Consider the following 21,244-nt stretch of genomic DNA (forward strand, 5'->3'; position numbering starts at 1 on the left):
CATATCACATGCAACACCAACACATGAAGGTTGTACTTCCGGTGAACATTCGGCATGCAGTTTTCCATTCGTATCACGTGCAACACCAACATTTGAAGGTTGTACTTCCGGTGAACATTCAGCATACAGTTCTCCATTCGTATCACGTGCAACACCAAAATTTGAAGGTTGTACCTCCGGTGAACATTCAGCATGCAGTTCTCCATTCGTATCACGTGCATCACCAACATTTGAAGGTTGTACTTCTGGTGAACATTCAGCATGCAGTTCTCCGTTCGTATCACGTGCAACACCAACATTTGAAGGTTGTACTTCCGGTGAACATTCAGCATGCAGTTCTCCATTCGTATCACATGCAACACCAACATTTGAAGGTTGTACTTCCGGTGAACATTCAGCATGCAGTTCTCCATTCGTATCACGTGCAACACCAACATATGAAGGTTGTACTTCCGGTGAACATTCAGCATGCAGTTCTCCATTCGTATCACATGCAACACCAACATTTGTAGGTTGTACTTTCGGTGAACATTCAGCATGCAGTTCTACATTTGTGTTAGAGACGCCGCCAAGATTTGTTGATGGTGCTTTACGTGACGCGGCAACATCCAGTTCATCTTTCGTGTCTCGTGCAACACCAACACCTGATGCCCTTACTTGCGATAAACAGCAACATCGTAAAGCGGCCTTGACTGCTTGACGCACTTCCCTGTTACGCCTAAAGTTCACCAACGGATTTAACAATCTGTTCAACAGAAACAAGAAGCCAAAAAACTGGCCGAACGGGTAGGGGCTCTTCACTCCTTTCGAGAACAGGATAACACCAATCAGATACGCTGGCACAAAAGTTAACGAAAAATTCAACAAAATCAACCTAACGGTGCAAGCTAATCGTTTTTCTCTCGATCTTATTTCGCGTAATTGTTGTCCTTCTTCAGGCAATGTTCCCTTATGACGAGTTACTGAGACCAAAATTCCAATGTTACTGCACAAAATAACCAGAACACAAATGATGAAGTAGGCGAAAACCACAGTAATTCCTAAGGGCCCGAACACTCCCTTTATTGACACGTAAGCCATCATACAATTTACAAAACTCATCAGCCAAGGAACACAGATCAGCTTGGTAGCACGTGACTTAGTCATGTGATTTCGATACCACCAAAGTTTTATCACGGCCAGGTAGCGGTCTCCACTGATTATTGCCAGGTTGCCGAGAGTCGCTGATTGGAACAAGGTGGGAATCATATTTCTCGCCGCGAAGTTTCCACTGGGACACTTATGTTTATGAGCGAATGCTTCTATATTTCCCGAGAAAGAATAGCTAGCCTGTATTATATCTGTTAATCCAAGGCTACAGAGCATTATAAGTGAAGGGTGTTGGAGAGATCTAATTCGCGCTACGGTGGAAATGACAAACGCGTTTAAAACAATCGACAGAAGCGCCACTAGCATGTTCAGCGGTCGAACACCGTAGTTGGTGATCTCTCGCACAAGGAGCTGGATTTCTACAGGAAGGTTGGGGATTAAACATTCTTCATAAGGAAGATGGATGGAGCTTGTGGAGTTGTTCCCTATAATCATCTTTTAGCCTGAAATAAAAATTGAAATACTTACGAACGATTTCCGAAAAAAGCCCTCGTGCGCCTTCCATTTTCCTGGAATTATTGCTAAAGCTTTCCCCCCAAAATAAAATAAGACTTAATAAATTTGCCGAGTAAAAAACATTTGGATTTTATTTCGTCATTTTGAACATTTTCCTGATTTTTCTGATTTTCGTGTTCCTTAAAAGGAAAAACCAAAAAAAACAAAAACAAAACAAAGGAGAACAAGATGTTATCTTCAGTCTATGCACAAATTCGATTCGGAATCTGTCGGCCACAATTTTGTCAGTCGCTGGACCATTGGGTGTTGGCTCCGTTGAACCTGAATGTCACTATATTCAGTATTCCAGCTGATGAAATTTTGCAGCTAACGGGAGAAAAATCTAAAGAATAACTTTTTTAAAGGTCGGACATTTTTGACAAATCTTTGGAGCTTGAACGCATCAACAGTTATTTCAGAAACAAAGAAAGCACTGGTCATTTCCGTTTACCTAAATTTTCAGAAATTGACAAAACGTACTCTGGCTGTCAGAGTTAACAAGGAAAAATTAACGAAGTTGGTGGCGATTTTTTCCAAGGGTTACACCTACCTTGTACATTAAACTTTAATTTCAAATTCTGGTTGGTTTAATAAAAATTTGGGTGAAATTTAATTCTCGTTTTCAATCTGATGACAAACTGTTCATAAATCCACCATAACAGCGACGAAATGATGCTTGGTTTATATTTGATGTGATTTTAGTATTGCTCATGTCTTGCAGGGAGAACCTGATAAAATTAAAACAACTTTAATTTCTTACAAAGCATCTTAATTTCTGTAAGAAGAACAGCTTTTTCGGTTCTATCAACTCTATATTACAGTTAAACGCAGTTTGTAGCTATGCAGTAAGTAGGAAATTAGAGCTACATTTACTCAGGCAAAGTGCCTCCTGAAACTTAAATAGTTGACTCAGCTCTCTTCAACTATATTAAGGCTTTGTAGCAAGCAAGAAGTTGGAACCTTACCTCAGTTTAACTTTGAACGTTTGTCGCCGCCTGAACTTCACAACTGATGTCCTGAGGAAAATTAGATCTTGGCTGTATATAAGAGGTTTTTTTTTTTTTTTTTTGCTTTCATTCAATTGGTCTAAACGTGGTGGGATAATTAGACACGAATTAAATTTTCTCATTTTGTCAAACAAAAAATAGTAATAACAATAACAAATAATAATAAATTCTAAATAAATTCCATACCGTTTCTGAAAACAGCAACTGAAAATACAGTACAAATAAATTTCAAAGTGATGAAATTTTTCCCAGCTTGCTTGACTTGAAAAAAATTTTCTCGTTTGCTCCTATCGTGTGAGATGCCAATCCACATACATTAAAAGTGCATTATTGCGGCACAGTTTAATAAACTTTCAATTTAATCTGCCATAATGAACTTTAAGAGCGTCACCTCAGTGGAATCAAAAGTCTTCAAAGTAAGCGCTGTAAAAAAAACTTTTACTAATGGTTGCGTTCATGTACATCAGACGAGATTGCGCTATAAAAATTCCTCGCCGCCTTTAAAATTATTTGGCCTACATTTTTACTCATTTAAAAAATAAATAAACCTCAAAGATTGCGCGAACCAAGTCCATATCTTTCCGTGTACTTACTTAGCGTCAAGAGTAAAAATGATTCAGTCTTAATCACTTTCACACCGTGATAATACACTTTTAGCGGTACCGTATTTTCTTGATTAAAGGCTTAAAAATGCGGCATTAGTGGAAAGAAAAATCTTAATAAAACGAAAGCTTTTGACTAAATAATCAAAACAGTTTCGTTTCTTGTGAGCCTTGCGGGTCCGTATGCATTTAAGAAGGATATTTTAAAAAAATAAATGAATCTAAAAGTTATCTGAGATTTGTAGATTGCCGCCTCTGAATTTGGTCAAAATGAATCCTGCAGCCCCCTGCATAAAACTGATCTGGGTTTCAGATATCAGTTTATTAGACTTTAAAATTAGTTCATTTTTCCTATGTTACAAATCGTCACTTTTAATCTTCCGCCAGGCCTTCGAAGACGTCTATTTGGACAGCAGACCAACCCTGAAGGAAGTTTTGGAGGCGCTGAACATCTTTTTCGCCGTTGTGTTCGTGCTGGAGTTTTTACTCAAACTCATCGGCCTCGGTTTCACGTCATACTTCTCCAGCGCGTGGAACTGGCTTGACGTCGCAATCATCGTGGTAAGTTAGTTATCTTGTTGCTAGGAAACACCACAAAGTATCCTTAATCACCAGCTCGTTCCGATATGAAGAGCTAAAGCGAGACGTCACACAAAATGAATCTGTAATTTTTATGACATTACACTTTATTCAACAAATTCCAAATATAAACTACATTTATATTTTAATACGAGAAAGAAAACTGGAAAAAATATAAGCGAAGCACCGTCCAGTGTGTGGACCGAAGTACACGGATTTGTATGTATGACTCTTGAATTTCCATAACCAATTTGAAAATCGTGCACTAAAACATGACCGTAACCTGTATCGAGCGTCTTTCATATTCCCTATAAAAGTCGTCTTTTCTCTCAGAAATTTCTTGTTCGTTCGATAACAGTATGACGTCTGAAAGAGAAGAATATATACAGTCCTATGAAGGTCACTTAGAAATATTTATTATGGGAAGGTGAGAATGAAGTCATGTTGTTAGCCTCAGTCATATTAGCCTAAAAATGGACCCCGGAATTCCAACGTCCCAGAACGTGACTCCAAAAGGTTCCATGCGTCTCCACATAGTACCGAACAAAATCTTTCAACACAAAAACGTCCCTCATCGTTTATTTCAATCCCCAAGACTGCCTCGCTCGAAATTGTAGCGGGCGGTAACGGGTGTGCGGGAAAAGATTTTTTACCTTCCCATAAGCCCCAGCATCGTGCTCGTTCACATGTTCCGCCAGCTTGTATTGGCACCCATTCCCAAACTCCATAATAAAGAAGGTAGAAGACTGTGGAGGAGGCAGTCCCCGATTAGGATATCTCTTTCCAGCTCCACGGTACTATTATAACTAAGTCGTACTACAATGCATTAATAATTTGAGTTGAATTTCACTTTTATCTCCTGTCGACAGGTCTCGCTTATCGCCTTGTTTGGAAACGAGGAAGTACTTTCTATTCGTTCTTTGCGAACATTGAGGGCATTACGACCGCTAAGAGCGATCTCACGATTTGAGAGAATGAGGGTGAGTTACTCGGCTATGTTTCAAGTTTTGCGTTTTATTCTCGTACGGGGCCTTCACTGGCGCAAGATTAGTTGTTTTGGCCCTAAAGTCGGATTCACTAAAGTCTCCTTAAGCTAAATACATCCTAAGTAGTTTTTGATTTAACTATAAAAGTTAACGCTAGAAGAGAACGACGTTTCGACCGTCCGACGGTCATTTTCAAGTTCAAAATGAGAAGTAAAATATGTGCTTATATACAATTGTGAAAAAACTAATAAGATACTGACTTAAAAAGCTCTAAGATATTCACATCTAAACAATATAAAAAATAATAGCGTGAATGATAAATACAAAGGAACGCTAAAAACGATAAAAGGTATTTAAAAGTGAAATAATTAAACTCGCGCGGATCGAGTCGCATTGTATGTTCAGTTTCGGCTTTAGGTCGCCAATAAACAACATCTCGAAGATCAAGCAGTTATATTGTTTAGATGTGAATATCTTAAAGCTTTTTAAGTCAGTATCTCATTAGTTTTTTCACAATTGTATATAAGCACATATTTTACTTCTCATTTTGAACTTGAAAATGACCGTCGGACGGTCGAAACGTCGTTCTCTTCTAGCGTTAACTTTTATAGTTAAATCAATTGCGAAAAACTTGTTGATTCCTAAGTAGTTTTTATCTGAACAATACACGAACAATTACTTACGAAAAGATGCCGACGAACCTACTGTTCCCGAAATTATTTGTTTTAGCTTTTTGGGCTCTAGTTGTTCAAAGAGCGGATAATTTTATCCACTGGATAGGTTGCTATGCGGCAGATAAAATTAGAATTTCGTTATAGCCCTGTAATTTGTGTATAAAGTAGAAGCGTCTGTCTAATCTAAATATGGGATTGTGTGAAAAACTTGCCAAAAGCTTTGGTTGGAGTACATTTGCTCCACTGGATAGCAACTTATCCAGTGGATAAAGTTATCCGCTCTTTGAACAACTTGGGCCTGGTTTACATTGTGAAAAATGTTTTCGCTTCTTTGAAGGTGGTGATAAGTTCTCTGTTTCACGCCATTCCTGGTATCGCCAATGTTCTCCTCGTCTGTGTGGTGTTTTGGCTAATCTTCAGTATCATGGGTGTCAACCTTTTTGGCGGGAAATTCTACAAGTGCGTTGATGAGCACGGTGTCAAATATGACGCTGCTGTGGTGCCCAATAAGACCGCATGCCTTGAAAGAGGAGACCGCTGGATCAAGTCGAACGTCAATTTTGACAACTCCTTCAACGGATTCCTGGCGCTGCTTCAAGTGGTGAGATTTTTTAACGCCAAAAAACATTTTCATCAATATCAGCTCTTACAACTGTCTTATCACCAAAAACATCGTTAGCAAATTCCTAGATTGCTTGTGTTGACATACGAATAATTAAGTTTCCTAAATTTTTGTACCATATCGTTGTTTACGATTATTGACACCCTACAGATGCGTGCGTTTTCAATTGAGTGCCAAGGTAATTAAATAAACAATTAATATAGACGCAAACAGCGCAAGAGCTAATCAGAATTCAAGGTAGCTAGTTTGCTATCAGATCACTGCGTGTTGTAAACCAAACGCCAATTACCTTTGGAACTCGATTGAGAGCCGCTCTATATATCTATTGTTACTTTTAAAACATGAAAACTTTCCTCGCACTGAACGCCCCGCGCGATCCTCAAACTAAACTTCATACATATAAGGTCGATAGACAACTTCAAGTGAGGCGTTGTCATGAACCGGTCTATTTTATTCCTTGACTTGGCCTCCAGGAAACGAAATCAAAAGTGCAATTGAGGTTCTGTTGGTTTTCCGGGGGTGGGTGGACGGGCGAAGAGTCAGTTCTGACGTTATCTTGGTTAATGGTGAAACTCGGTTCAAATTACAGTAAATGGATTGGAGTTTGGACGACTTTGAACCTTGGTAACTACGATCCAAATTGAAAGACTTTCAAACTTTACTCTTTACTTAATGTCTCCCGGATGGAAAAATCGACCGTTACAGACGTTACGAAGTTTGTAAACAGGCACTAGAAATGATTTCATGTTTGTAATTTCGCTGCAATTTATTAAGGGTTTGTATGAAATTCTAAAGGTTAAGTTTTTGCCGTTTTATCTGAATGTTCTCCAGATTTTCGAAAATACACTTAGGTCGGATATCTTTTCAAAGATTTATTCGTTGTCAAAATCCGACAAATTCGAGCGGAGTTTCAGACATTCATAGTTGGTCAAAATCCCGAGGCCACCATCAGGCATACATGTACTTGTATTTGCCCCTGAAGTCCTCAACCAAGATGACGTCAGAACAACGTCGAAAGGTCTATTGTGATTGGATGCATAAATACTCTATACTTCATGTAGGCTACTTTTGAAGGCTGGATGGAAGTCATGGAGGACGCTATTGATGCCACGAAGGTAAAACACTGTTATAAGTCTTTACAAGCCTCTGCTTTCCCTGCGTTCTGTTTTCGTGGCTCTATTTGAAAACATTCCCTGTAATTACGAGACTTTTGTGCTGTTAATTTTCTGTTCCTTTTGAGCGTGCAACAGCTGTAAATGCTACCCACCTAAATAGCCCTTGCTAATTGTGGGTATGTAATATTGTAATTTGTCTTTTCTCATAATAAATTGTTGTTGTTGTTGTTGTTGTTAGACTTTTGAATGCATGAGATCACAGACACACAAACAAACTGTGCTGAAAACGTTTCGTCGCCGGATATCTTGTCAGTAAAAATGCACGTACCAGACGTCACTTTACGTGTAAAAAAAAAGTGATTGCTGGGCTGACACTATGGCAAAGGGCAATTTGTTTGGGCCAATATTTCACCTAGTATATGTACCATGAGTCTTCTTCAGGATTGTAACTCTGACCCTGAAGAAGACTGACGGTACTAGTTGAAATATTGGCCCAAATAAATAGCACTTTGTCGTAGTGTCAGCCCTGCAATCCGTTTGGTTTATTCCCTGTAAGGTTCTGGCGTATGTTCATTGATGCAAATTGTCCTATTGCGTATCAAATCAAAAAAGAAACAAATCTTTGCTTAAAACAAAGTTCGCTTGAAATCACCTTCGTATGCATGTCAAAATAGAATAGTTAAAGAGAATTTTACTACAATGTCTCAAGCGACAATCACTGAAACTCAATTTACAATCAGCCTCTGAATGTGACCTGAAGCGCTCTTATATTAGTCCTCAAATGCAAATGACTGACAGTAAGAGGCGATCAATTCCTTACCTTCTGGTGAAAGCGTCGCCAAGAAGGGAGTGATATTTCTTTTCTTTGATGGAATTGTCGATACGGATGAAACTATTACTCCACTTATCGATCAAATTATGCATGAGTTAATTGACAACTCTTGTTGTACGTTTCGTTGGCTCAATCAGTCATTTGGTAGTACCAAGTGATAAGCGACTCGACACTTTAGAAAGACTGTTACATATATGTTATATTTATTTACCGATTTGTTTACTTGTTTGTGTTTAGGTGGATCAACAGCCCGTGAGAGAAAACAACATGGCGGCCTACGTATTCTTCATTGTCTTCATTATTTCCGGCTCGTTCTTTGTGTTAAATCTCTTCATTGGTGTCATCATCGACAACTTCAACCACCTTAAGGCACAGGTAAGACACAGAATGAACAAAATGGAATTACATACTGTAAAATTGCGAATTTAAGCCTTGTGCTTGTGTTCCTTCAAAGGACTCAGTAGGGGCTATTTCACAGTACGACTTATTTTCAGAAGGAGCTTACGTTGGAGGGAATTTTACGGTCTCAATCTGGAGTTTGCCTTGTACAGCGAAAACAAATTAAGCCAGCTTAAATCACTAACCTAACAGCAACCTAACAGAGCTGATCCTATCAGTTCGGGAATACTTAGAGCCTGCGGAGCTGGCGGTATTTCCCGTGCGCGAATACAAAGTTTTGGCTGCGGGGCCGCCATGAGCGACATAAACCGCGACAACGAGCGGTGTAAACCGCCAGAAACTACCGTCTCTTCCCCATTCCCCTCGCGGCTTCGCAGCTCGTGTTCGGCGACTTTAGTACTCTGCCTTCGGCTACATCCGGGCAGCTACACACACTACAAGGCTTATCATGCGAAGGATATTTGTGTCCGAAGGGATTATTTTCGGAGGACATAATATTCGGAATTTTACGTCGTGTGTTTTAATTATTATCATTATCATTATTATTATGCGCGATAGAATAAATGTGATGGAATATTTTAAGCCTGGTGAATAAATGAGAATGATGTGTTATTCAGCTAGTGACACAGGCATACCCGAAAAAAATCCGAGTGCTCCTATTAGGAGTCGAACCTAAGACCTTCCGATTACTGGTTCGGATGCTCTACCACTGAGCTACAAGAGACTCGTCAGGGGAGCTAAGGCTACCTGATAAGAGCACGCGGATTTTTCCGGGTATGCCTGTGTCACTTATTGAATAATACATCATCCACATTATTATTATGATCTCTGTTTTATTAACAAACGTTAAAAATACCAAATGTATAACTGATTTACCATCGCGAATTAGTTACAATTTACAAACTGATATAGGTATGTTTGCAGTTTGTATACGGAACCCGATCGAAGCGAACGCTGCAGAGCATAAAACAGTTTGCCTTTTCGGGCTTTGCTTTGTTGCTTGGTTACCAAAAATTCGTATTAACAATTTTTGCACGTAACACGCTGTGTTTTATTTTACGTCAACAGATGGAAGTGTGTGGATCCATGCAGATTTTTCTGACTCCAAAGCAGAGAAGTTGGATGAACGCTCTGAAAAATGCGGCAGCTAAAAAACCGAAAAAGAAAGTTGAAAGGCCAACGGTAATGAGATTGTATTACCTTGATATTTGTATAAGCGAGGGCAACTGTAATTTCTTGCGTCCAACCGCCAATCTTAATGCGTGCGTGCGTAGTGGTTCAGTCAAAAATTCTTTCAGTAACTAAACACCACTTGTACTGAAACAGTTTCCATCAGTTACAATAACATTGCGACAACGACCAAGGGACAGTAATTTTAAATCAGCTAGAAACAAACCACATGGATGGATGAATACAATTCTTCATCTACCAGCACTAAATTCAAAAGTTGAAACTTACTCAGGTTTTTTTTTTCGGCAATGTGAAGACTCGGTTCGATTACGAGGCTTGATTATAGCCTAGCCTCGCAAACTGACGCCAATTGTATCCCTGAGTACGAGGCTATAATCAAGCCTCGTAATCAAAACGAGTCTTCGCGTTGAGAGCGATTTCAAACCTTTGATCCCTACTTTCGAATTTACTGTTGGTAAAGGAATAATCGTTATTTAATTATGAATTACCAGCAAAGGAACCTTTATACCGCTAAAATGGCGGAAATATACCAATCGCAGCTCACGAGTGTGACCCCTTTGAACTAATTGTTTTTTGATGATATTTTTTTCAGAATCGCTTCCAAGCCGCTGTGTTTGACTTGGTTAAAAGCCGCAAATTTGAGATGTTTATAATTTTTGTGATCACAGTCAATATGCTAGTGATGATGGTGCAGCATTATGACCAGCCATACGAAGTCACATTGGTGCTTGATATCCTTTATTTTGAAAGTCTAAATCAGTCTTAAACCTCAGACAATTAATAACCGCCTTGGGTATCAATGCTATCTCAACTCCAAATTTCATAGAATTGTTGGTCTAATATGCTATTCAAACTCCAGCTAGCTCTAGAGACACCAAAGCCCAACAGTTGTTACATGGTAAGGTTCAATGTGTGGTTAAACGTCCAAACTGTTGGCGTCCAACAAAATTCTCAGGCAAAATTGATCAAAAATAATGAATCATGAAACCCAGCAAATGTATTGGCTCAGAAGTTAGAAACACGTTACAAGAAGCAAGGATGAATTCTGAGGCAAAGGGTTTAATCATTAGGACGCCAGTTTTCAAATGCGGGAGCGAGTATACCGTGACCATTAATTTGGCGCAACTAAAAGTCATGCAGATGAAAATACGGACTAGAGACCGCTATCCTGTATAGTACCACTTTGGAAACAAGAGATTTGACAAGAATGTAGAGAGTAGTTTGCTTTATGGGAAGTAAGAGGAATCGAGGAGAGCTAGCAAGTACTAGATGGGCAAATTAACGGGGGAAGCTTGTCAGGGAAATGAGAAAGGAAGAAAAATATTTTACCCCTGAGTAACCTAGTCTTTGAGTGAAAGCGAGGCTGGAGTGACTGTTTTCATAGGGACATTAATGTCTTTCATATGTAAATGAAAAGAAGTAAGCATAAGAACAACAAGATTTTATATGAAAAAAGCAGTAAATTTTGTATCTGAGCAAAGTCTTCTCAAGCCTCGATTCCACTCTGAGGCCAGGTGACTAAGCACAAAACAGTAAAACGTCTATTGATGGTTTGTGTGTGACGCCATGGTGGCCATGTTGGTGGACAGGAACAATAATATTTTTCTCCTCTGGGACTTAACTTCCACTGATTTTTGTGCAGACTATGTGGACAAATTTTCTTTTGTTTCGTCCACCAACATGGCGGCAATGCAAACCACCTATTGGTTGGGAGGAGCAAGGTTTGAAATGTTTCTTAGCAGTAGGATGATCTCAGTTAAAAACCACTTTTAACTTCTTAGCAATACCTGGAATTGAGTAAAACCCAAGGAGTGTCACGGCTCATTACCAACTCATCGTATCTTGGCAGTTTTTAAAACAGACACACAATATTGTATTTCTCCTTAATGAGAGATCGCTTGCTGCGTCCATCACAATACTTCAACATCGTATTTACCCTGATTTTCATCATTGAGGCTATACTGAGAATTATTGCCCTACGACGGGGTTATTTTCTGCATCCTTGGAATGTATTTGACTTTATCATTGTCGTGCTATCAATAATAGGTGAGTAAGTCACATAGAGGTATCTTTTTGTGATGTTTTTAAACAATCTGTTGTCTGAGCGAACCAAACACGTACAACTGAAGTTTTTCGGTCGAGTTCTTGGTTAGGCTTCACTTTTCTTATCACGTTCTGGCTATTGTTATAACATGACCGTTTAAAGCTGCACTGTCCCTTTTTGATGGGACCTTTGAGGCTATTTTTATGAGATGTAATTCCCACGAGTTACATTGGAAGGATTTCTCTTTAGGTCAATTAAGTTCGCGGTGAGTTTATTACAACGAAGTCACACAAATCTGTGGGTTTTTGGAGAACAACAAACAAATACCCCGTTTTAAATATACCCGAAAGAATTTGAAGTGATTTAAATTTACTTCTGATCTCATATGCTCTGCTGTCAGCGCTGAACAACATTCAGAATCACCATCAAATCGCCATACATTAGCCAAAAAATTGCTGTGAAATAGTTGATCATTAGCATACACAGATGGTTTGGAATCGCACTGACGCAATTACAAGTTAACTGTTTCAAAAGATGCTTTATACAAAGGGTCTTCGCCGGTTTCGTTTCGCGAATGGGAACGAAGACCGATCTAAAACAACAAGAAGAGGAAGATATACGTATTCTTTTCACCCTTACTTTTCATCTTTGCCCTCTCTCCTGAGTTAATTGATTTATTCTTTTCTTTATTACGCAGGAATAGTTGTGGAAAGCCTTAATAAAACAGGTATAATCATTACACCAAATCTCCTCCGCGTGGTTCGCGTGTTCCGAATTGGTCGACTTCTTCGCTTCTTCCACAAAGCTAAAGGCATCAAGAGACTGGTTTTCTCCCTCCTCATTTCTTTATCTGCCCTGTTTAACGTTGGAGCCATACTTTTCCTCATCATGTTCATCTACGCGCTTATAGGAATGTCCTTCTTCGCACATGTAAAGAAAACAGGCGCCTTAAACGAGGTTGTCAACTTTGAAACGTTTCTGAACTCTATGTTGCTCATTTTTCGTCTAATGACTGCGGCAGGCTGGAACGATGTCTTAGAGCCTTTGATGATTGAGGCTCCAGATTGCGACCCTAACTACAAAGGCTTGTCTAATGGAAATTGTGGGAACTACTGGGTTGCAGTCATCTATTTTTATAGTTTCATCATCATTATTTTTCTGGTCCTTATCAACATGTATGTCGCGGTAATATTGGAAAATTACAACAACGTTATTGAACAAGAGAAGATAGGAATTACAGGGGATGACATTGATTTATTTTACGATCACTGGATGATGTACGATCCCAACAGCACTCAATATATTTACTATCGCGACTTGTCCGACTTTCTGAACACCTTGGAGGGGAACCTGGGCATTAAAAAACCAAACAAGGCCGCATGCGCGCTGCTGAATATACCGCTGTTTGAGGACGATAAGATTTACTGTCTGCACTTGTTGCAGGCTCTGGTGAGAAGAGTGGTGACTGGTTACGAGGAGTTTGATTCTGAGGAATTTAACGTGGTGCTGAAGAGGATGGAGGAGAGGTTCAGAGATGTGTTTCCCGCGGCAACTCATTACCGTCAAACTAACTCTACTTTGGAAAAAAACCGCGAGATTGCAGCGGCTCGGGTTATCACGCGCGCTGTCAGACGATATCGTGAACGAAAACGCAGAGAGGCTTTAGGGATTAACCCGGAGAATACAGAGACGGTAAACAATAGCGGGGAAAATTGTAATGGTTTTACGACGGTGAAGCGCAGTCAGGGAAGTCGTATCGCAGATTTGCTTGTTCATGGCAACAACTTGAGTGATTCGCTTCCTAATTTGAGTAGAACCATTGACAGAAGGGTTTCACTTGAATCAGCTCAGGTGACTAGGCTCGGTAGCGCGAGGCGTGCGGGAGCCATCAATCGCGCTTTTGAGGCAGACGTAAAAGGAGCGCCTCAAAGAAAAAAAGAAAGAAACGTTATTCCTAACTCACAAATGAATTCGCTTCCTAATCTGACTAAGTCTAAAGGTTCACCGTCTTCAAGAAAAGTCGGGCCACCTCCTAGCAAATCTCCGCTAAGTCAAGAACCAGGAGGCAGTCCACGGGTAGCCGTCATGAGACCAGCAGTCTTAAGAGCACCTCCTCTGAAGAAAATTAAAGTCATGGAACAGCCTAGAGTAGACAAGGGGCCTTCAAAATAGACAGAAATCTCATACCCAGAGTCCTCAGGCTCTTTGGCCAGAGGTTGGTCGCTAGGAGAGACTATGGGGTAGTAGAATTTTATACCGCTGGATTTCTGCAGTAAAACAATGCAAGCCGTTACGGGGAAGCCAACCAAACAATTTAAATTTTTTCGAATTCTCGAATGTCTCTCCTGGCAACCAACCGCTGACCAAAGAGCCTGAGGACTCTGGGTACGAGATTGGGTAGACAGCAGCTCAGGTGTCGCCGTGACAACCAGCTGTAAACATACGGGATTCAGGAAGTCTAGACGCCCTGTCGCCTCATTACCCTCCTTCCCCCACCCCCTCCACCTTTTCCCCTTCATGGCGCAAACTGGATGTGTATTAGCCAACAAAATTTGGGTTGGTTCCAGTTTGTAACTTAACGATCGGAAAGAAAAAACATTATTTCTTTCAATTTCACAGTAGTATTTTAACATATCGAGTATTTATTTTCAAAATTAGTTTTATATGTTTTTCTAATTTATTTATCGCTCCCGAATTCACCTTTACTATTGCAAAGTACATTGAATGTGAAGTCACTGACTTTATTTTTGTAGTATTTATTTTAACCTGTATAAAATGTTGTGAAGATTTTAACCTATTCATTGAAATCACTTATTTATTTTATTAGGAATAAATTCATAATGAGAAAATGTTTCGTTTCTTGATTTCTTAGCCTCAACTTTAAGACGCATTTCCGTCGCGCCGAACGCAGTTCAAGCCAAAAAAACAGGAAAAGTCACATTGAAGAAACGCAACGACAGGCAATTTCACTTTTGTCTCATAAATATTCATGTCACTGTGCCATGTTTGCGCCGTTTATGTCCAGAAATGCACGCAATGGCGAATTTGGCAATTTTGACGAAATCTTGCAATACAGCCGGTTGACGATCTTGGCGGATCAACACATAGAAGCCAGCCATGTTGACAGATTAAATAATTATTTCACCACACACGTTACAAAAACAATATTTGAGCGGAAGAAAAAAATATTACAGAGAAAGTGGCGAGGAAGCCTTAGGAGTTTCCTAGTTCAGTTCCCGTAACATTTCAGTAACACAAAGACGGTCTATCAAAGTGAGGATAGTATCTTCGCTCTCCTTCGCTATGTGCTCTCCTCAAAACTTCTTCGCCGGCTCAACTACATCCAGTGGCAAGGTGTTTCATTCCCTTATTGTCTTGGGGGAAAACGAAAATTGATGGTAATTTGTCAAGGACTCGGGTCCTTTTTACTTGTGAGTACTTGTGTAAATGGCGGCTTTGGCGCCCTGCTGGCAGAAGGTAGTTTTTAGAGCCTTAGCGTACCAGTCCATTGTAAATTTTATACTACATTGTAAGACCATTCCTTTTCCTTCTTAATTCTAAAGTGCCCCAGTTCAGTTCCTGTAACATTTCAGTAACACTAGTAGTCTGTGAAGGTGAGGATAGTATCTTCACTCTCCTTCGCTCTTCGCTCTCTTCAAACTCCTTCGCTCAAGTTGTCCCAAAACGCAGGAAAACCTATGCTTCGAGGGCTTCGACACAATAAGAGTAAACAAGAACGTTCATTTGAACAATCACACTTTAATGGAATAGAATTCACATAAACAAAAGCATTGTCCAAACAAGTAAGGGATCCGTTTAAAAAAAACTTACTGCAAAACACAGAAATGCATTTGAGATTACAAAAACACTGGCTTATAAGAGTTTTTTTTCTTCAGATTAATTACACCGCTTTACTGTATTTCTTGAAACCTAACATCAACAAAAATGCAATCTTCATGTTCTAAGGAACGCAGCAGTCTGTAATTAAAAGTCCCTTTTATCTCCCAGTTTTCTAATAAAATACCGCTTTAATTTTGATGTTGCGGGGTCGACTTCCACAAGAAATCGTGGATTAGAAAATACAAGGAAAAGAAAGTATGTCTTATAATAGGTTAGGAAGAAGTGACGGTAAAAAAGAAATCAGTGAGTTCTGTTCTGCTTCTTCTCTAACACTAAAGCGTTTCTTTCTGACTAAAGCAAAGTCAAAAAAAGGGCTTCTTCCACATAAATGGCTGTGATTAGTCAATTACCCATTCTTTAGAAACTGACGGCCCGTAATGAGCTCTGGTGGAAATTCTTTGGTAACACCATGCGTTGTGGTCGCAAACGCAGCCTCGTGCGACGCGCGCACTGGAAGTCAACACGACAGGCAGACAATTTATGTGCTGTCATGTTCGAATTAAATTTTGTCTTGTCTAAACTAGTTTGACATATTTAATCCCAGTGCTGTCGTTTGGTTTCGGTTTAACACACGCATTAGAAAGTCATTTTTAAAAATACATTTTCTTAATTTAATTAGAGCGGTTAATGCCGTGAATTAATCGACGTTTCTTGTATGACGCAACAATTAAAAATAATTGAAAAAACATGGCGTAACGGCAATTTTGGTGCATGTTTTGCACTGAGAGATGTCAGGATATTACCTGTGCTTTCTTCTTTTGTTATCAAGCTTTGATTTTGGTTATGGAAAATTTGTGTCCGGTAAAATTAACAGCGGTGATAACTGGGTCTCCGTATCTAAATTTTCCTTTTTCGACGAAGTAGGACATTTGGATTACAAAGTGGAATACACAGCAACGAATCAATGCTGTCCAAGCCTTGCGTATTACTTCGAAGATTCGTGGGAATCAGTTTACAACAACAGTACCTTGGACTGCCAGTCTAAGATCAATAGTGCAAAGGCAGTGTTTGCATTTCAAAACACACCTGGAAGTAATAAGTCGATCCCTGATGACCACTCTATACAGTGCTTCACAGACAATGCTACTAATCTTCGGGAATGCTCGGGAACACTTCGGCTCTCTTCGGAAAACGATCAATGGTGGTTCTTCGCTCTTAGTCACTGCAACAGTACTCAGGGGTTAGACATTTCCTACGAGTTTAGTTTCACAAACGGAGTTACTGTATCTTGGGAGGAAAAAGAGAACATCCTTGAAAATCATCTCGTATCATTTGGACTTATTCTGATTTTGTTTGCCATAAGTCTATATTTCGCCCGCCAGCTTCTTCGACGAGATATGTTTCACCGGGCATACAAAATCTTTCTGGCATCTCTAGCCTTTGAATTCACCGCCTTGCTTTTTGACGTCGTCTACCGCACGCATAACGCTCACTTTGGAGAAGGGCTTCAGCAATTACTTAGTATCAGGGACCTACTTCATGCCACAAGCCAGATTTTTCTTCATGTTCTGCTGGTTTTGTTAGCGTTTGGATGGACAATTACTAAAGCTCGTCTCAGCGCAAACATTCAGAGGAAACTCACTGTGTTCTTTTCCATTTACATCTTGACCTACGGCGTTCTGTTTTTCTTCAAACAGGAGTATTTCGATCATGGATTGTCTCTACTTTGGCTCCTTAAGCTTAGCAAATTGCTACAGGGGAATCTTGGCGTGACAGTTATCGCTTGGGCGGTGTTCATCTATGGCGCTTTGTCAACAATCCGACAAAATCCTGAAAAACAAAAATTCTATCTGTCCTTTGCGGGTGTTTTTTCTATCTGGTTTCTTGCACAGCCGTTACCTTTCCTTGCGAGCTCTTTCTTCATCCAAAGAGGGATAACCGCCTCTGAGTTTTATCACCGACTTAATTTTATTCTCGACCTCCTAGGGTTTGGTGGTCTTTTGCACATCATGAGGCCGAGTCAAGCCGATAGAAATTTCCCGTTTCATGCACGCGCAAATGAAGTGGAACCTGTACAGGAACAAAATCCGCTGACCAACGCTGAATACTACGATGGTTTCTCAGGATTTAACCAGAGAGAGGCTGGACCTGTAGAAGCCAACCAGACAAACATAGACAGACTCGGAGGAAATGAAGACAGGAATCGCGTGTTTCAGTAAAGCTTGATTGCATGTTTAAATTTGTAAAGGACTTTTATATGCAAAAGTCAAAGATTGTAGTCCTAGATACAAGGAAAGATCCAAAAAGAATGGCGATGTTTTATGGAAAAAGAACGGCGCTTTAGTTAAGCATTTGATCGTCTTCATTATTTACAGTTACATAATCAAATATGACAATCACGTTTTCAGATTTCCGTGAGCTTGTGAATATTAATTGGTTCTCTCGCTTTGAGTGTTGTAAATCCCGGCTTTGTGAGTGAAGTTCAGATAAAAAAACCCTTTTTTTTCAAAGTTTGCTGAAGAAGTTCATGTGTCAGTTATTTTTAATACGGCATTGCTCAGTTGTAAACACCAACACCTCGTCTGTCACAGTTTCGCCTCGTTTAAAATTTTCCCGGCCTATTTTCTGGCTTGTGTTTGCATTCTGTTCATAACATATTGTTTCATTCAAGAATTTTGCTCTTAATTTCAGGCTGATAACTTTGCAGAAATGTTTATGGCAAGCTTGCCGGCTTCTGAATCTTTCGGATATTTCAGTTTCTCGTAAATTCCTTGTTTACTAAAGCCGCGTTTTAAAAATAACTCATTTAAGTTAATTTAGGAAGTTAGTTTTTCATTATTCACATGCTCGACGCTGATGCTAATTCCACTGAAAAAAACTTGCGCACATAAAAATTTTCGGTCCGAGTACTAGCCTACACGTAGGCTATCCGAGTACAGAAAGTTTCGTTTCTCTTTTGAGAGATGAAAGCCATATAACAAACCTTTAATTTTATTGTCAAAGTTTACTCGGTCAAGATGACTGCGAGACATTGGCCTCGTTCTTTTTTTGCGTTTTTATGGACCTCGTTTTTGTTTCGGTCCATAAAAACGCGGAAAAAGAACGAGGCCAATATCCAAATTCAATTCCTTAAATAACGCTCGAAAAGCTAAGGGCATGATATTCGTGCTAGCTGTTATAGTTATTTGTATGGTAAGACAATACTTGGTAGTCATTCGTTCGGTGGAAAATCAGCTTCCTGAACGCGCGCACACTAATCCCATTTCACTTTTTCGTCAACCGTAAAAGCTCTATTAAGCCCTTCGTTTCAAGTTTCAAGATTTTTTTACATGTAAGATGTCCGCCGCGTTTCTATCAAGCTCCTCAAGCATTATTTTTGGATGTATTGTGTTTACCAACAATATGTAAAATGTTCAGCATCAACCCTTAAAAATATGCAGAACATCAATTTTAAATCACTTTCGATACAAATACCCTGTACATGTGAAGCTTTGGAAAAGTTCACTTGAACAAGACTAATAGTATTTCTCTGAGATATTAGCTAAAAACCTTATGATTATACCTTTAATAAGGTAAGCTTGCAATTGAACCGCAAGTCCTCTTCCAATTCATTGTGTGTTATGCATTAATGATGTTTCCCTACTGGTGTAACCATGGTGAAGTGTATGTTCAATTACACCAACGTACATTATGAATCTGTTAGATTATAGGTCTTTTTTAATTAACGTCGCCTACCACTCGAACAAGTCTGAGGAATTTTATCTTTTTTTACAAGTGAGGAAGTTTGGGAAATGCAAATTCAAAGTATAGATATTTGTCCATTTGTCCTGAGAACACAATTATATCTCAGTAGATAGTTTGTCCTGTAATCACAGGGTGAAGAAATAAAAAAAAAAAAACGGCTGAAAACAGTAAAATTTCTTTCAGTTAATAACTATTATAATGAAATAGAAAACCTCGCGGTAAGTTGTACATAGCGCTTTTCTCTTAATATTCTATACAAATTAAATATGAATTTCAAACCAATCATGACAAACTCCTGCTCTAATCTTTGTCATTTCTTAACAGTCACAAAAACACCTTGAATAGGGAAATGTTTGGCTATTAACTGTTATAAAATCAAGAAAAGCGATTTCTTTGCAGTTTTATTCACTGTTCATGATCATGTTTTTCTCAGTAAACTGATTAAAATTCGTCGACGGAAGTTTTGTTTTAAAGTACTCTCATCGCCAATGTAAACGTCTCTTTGTGAGCGAGTTCGACAAACTCATCAGTCAAATTATAAGCAAAGTAACAATTGTTCTTCACAACCCAGCGCGCAACTTGCTGATATAAATTCGCCTTTATCTGTTTTCCATTCTCCATTGCTAAACTTTTCAGCTTTGAAAAGCAGCTTGTTTCATTCCAAACATTCAATGCTTCCTCGTAGAAAAAGTCCTGTATAAACATTACAATTTTCCTTGCATGGACGGAGTTCTTCCACGACACATTTTCAAGCGGTTCTTGAAAAACACCTGCTTCGTATTCCCCAAATAAAAATTCCTTCTTTAGGACGTGGTAGCCGCAAAGTGCACCGCTTATTACGTTTCCATCTGATTGCAATGGTACATCGGTTATTTTAACAATACAATCTCCATTTGTTGACGATGTACCGCACAAATCTCGAAGAACATCGTGTGGAAGACTAAGTAGTAACTCTGTGGAAACAATTGCTGTCCTTGCCTTCGCAACGCATAGTACTCTTAGGGAAGATACGTGTTTTAATTCAGTGTTGCAAGAGACTCGCATAATGCTTTGTTTCTGGGACATAATCAGCGTGATTACAGAAGGAAAAGCAGTGTTTAGCGTTGAAACCGGCGACAATGACGTTAACGGTTTGCCGCCGGAAATACTCAAAGAGGATCATGGCAAATCATTTTGACAAGCTAATTGATTATTGATGGTATGTTTACACTCATTAATGTTCAACCACAAAATTAACTTAACAAAAGTATGCGAAAGAAACTGATAACAGATAAAACGAGTAAGATGCAAACCAAAGGTGTGGAACACAAAGCGAAACCAAAATAGCCATAAATAAGGTGAACCGGAGCGAAAACGTGTGCACAACTTACGAAGGAAAGTGAGAACAAAAGATAATTTACTCCAAGATCTTACATTGTTCGCCAATGTTTAGGCATTTGTTTGATACCATTATTGTTTTATTGACTAATAAAGAGACAAAGAATAAGTGCTGAAAGTGATGGAATTCATTGCCAGCCACCTTACAATAAAAATACACGGATCACTCGTGATTAAGAAAAATCAACTATTCATTCAAGACATGATATTCTCCTGATTAAGATTCAGGATGATCAACTTCCAGAACTTCCTGTGTTTAATTCACTGTAATAAATACACGGATCACGCGTAATTAAGCAAAATCAACCATTCATTTGGAAAACTGTCTTTATTATTTTCATCCTCACGAATGTAATTATTCATTCACCAAGAATAACAAACATGAGGGGTTACTCAATTTCTCTTCAACGTCTTATGTTTCGGAGAAGTGTATTGCCATATCAGGAAAAAATTACACGCTTATTAGTTTAAGCTTAGTAATGTACGGTAAAGGGATATGTAGGCTGGTGAATTTTTCTTGCTAAAGTGTTAGCTGATTTTTTTTAAAGATGATATCAATCGATTAAAAATAACCTCAAGCTGCAAATT

General features: G+C 39.1%; 2 protein-coding genes across 2 annotated transcripts in view; both read left to right on the top strand.

The window, feature by feature from the left end:
• LOC146473280 (sodium channel protein 1 brain-like) overlaps positions 1–14,524 on the top strand; it is a 46,225-nt gene extending 31,701 nt beyond the window's left edge. The window contains exons 15-23 of the mRNA XM_085118502.1: positions 3,641–3,814; positions 4,702–4,812; positions 5,830–6,093; positions 7,176–7,229; positions 8,299–8,436; positions 9,529–9,642; positions 10,244–10,382; positions 11,566–11,697; positions 12,393–14,524. Of these exons, the coding sequence (XP_084974628.1) occupies positions 3,641–3,814; positions 4,702–4,812; positions 5,830–6,093; positions 7,176–7,229; positions 8,299–8,436; positions 9,529–9,642; positions 10,244–10,382; positions 11,566–11,697; positions 12,393–13,867 (2,601 nt within the window). The 3' untranslated portion in view covers positions 13,868–14,524. The remainder of the gene's footprint in view (positions 1–3,640; positions 3,815–4,701; positions 4,813–5,829; positions 6,094–7,175; positions 7,230–8,298; positions 8,437–9,528; positions 9,643–10,243; positions 10,383–11,565; positions 11,698–12,392) is intronic.
• A 1,738-nt stretch (positions 14,525–16,262) lies between these two features.
• Positions 16,263–18,041, top strand: LOC146473283 (transmembrane protein 145-like). The gene has a single exon (XM_085118665.1). The coding sequence runs from the start codon at positions 16,324–16,326 to the stop codon at positions 17,752–17,754; it is 1,431 nt and encodes a 476-aa protein (XP_084974791.1). The 5' UTR covers positions 16,263–16,323; the 3' UTR covers positions 17,755–18,041.
• Positions 18,042–21,244: the final 3,203 nt, after the last annotated feature.

The sequence above is a fragment of the Pavona decussata genome, unplaced genomic scaffold (genome assembly GCF_977016875.1).
Source record: "Pavona decussata unplaced genomic scaffold, jaPavDecu1.1 SCAFFOLD_94, whole genome shotgun sequence".
NCBI lineage: Eukaryota > Metazoa > Cnidaria > Anthozoa > Scleractinia > Agariciidae > Pavona > Pavona decussata.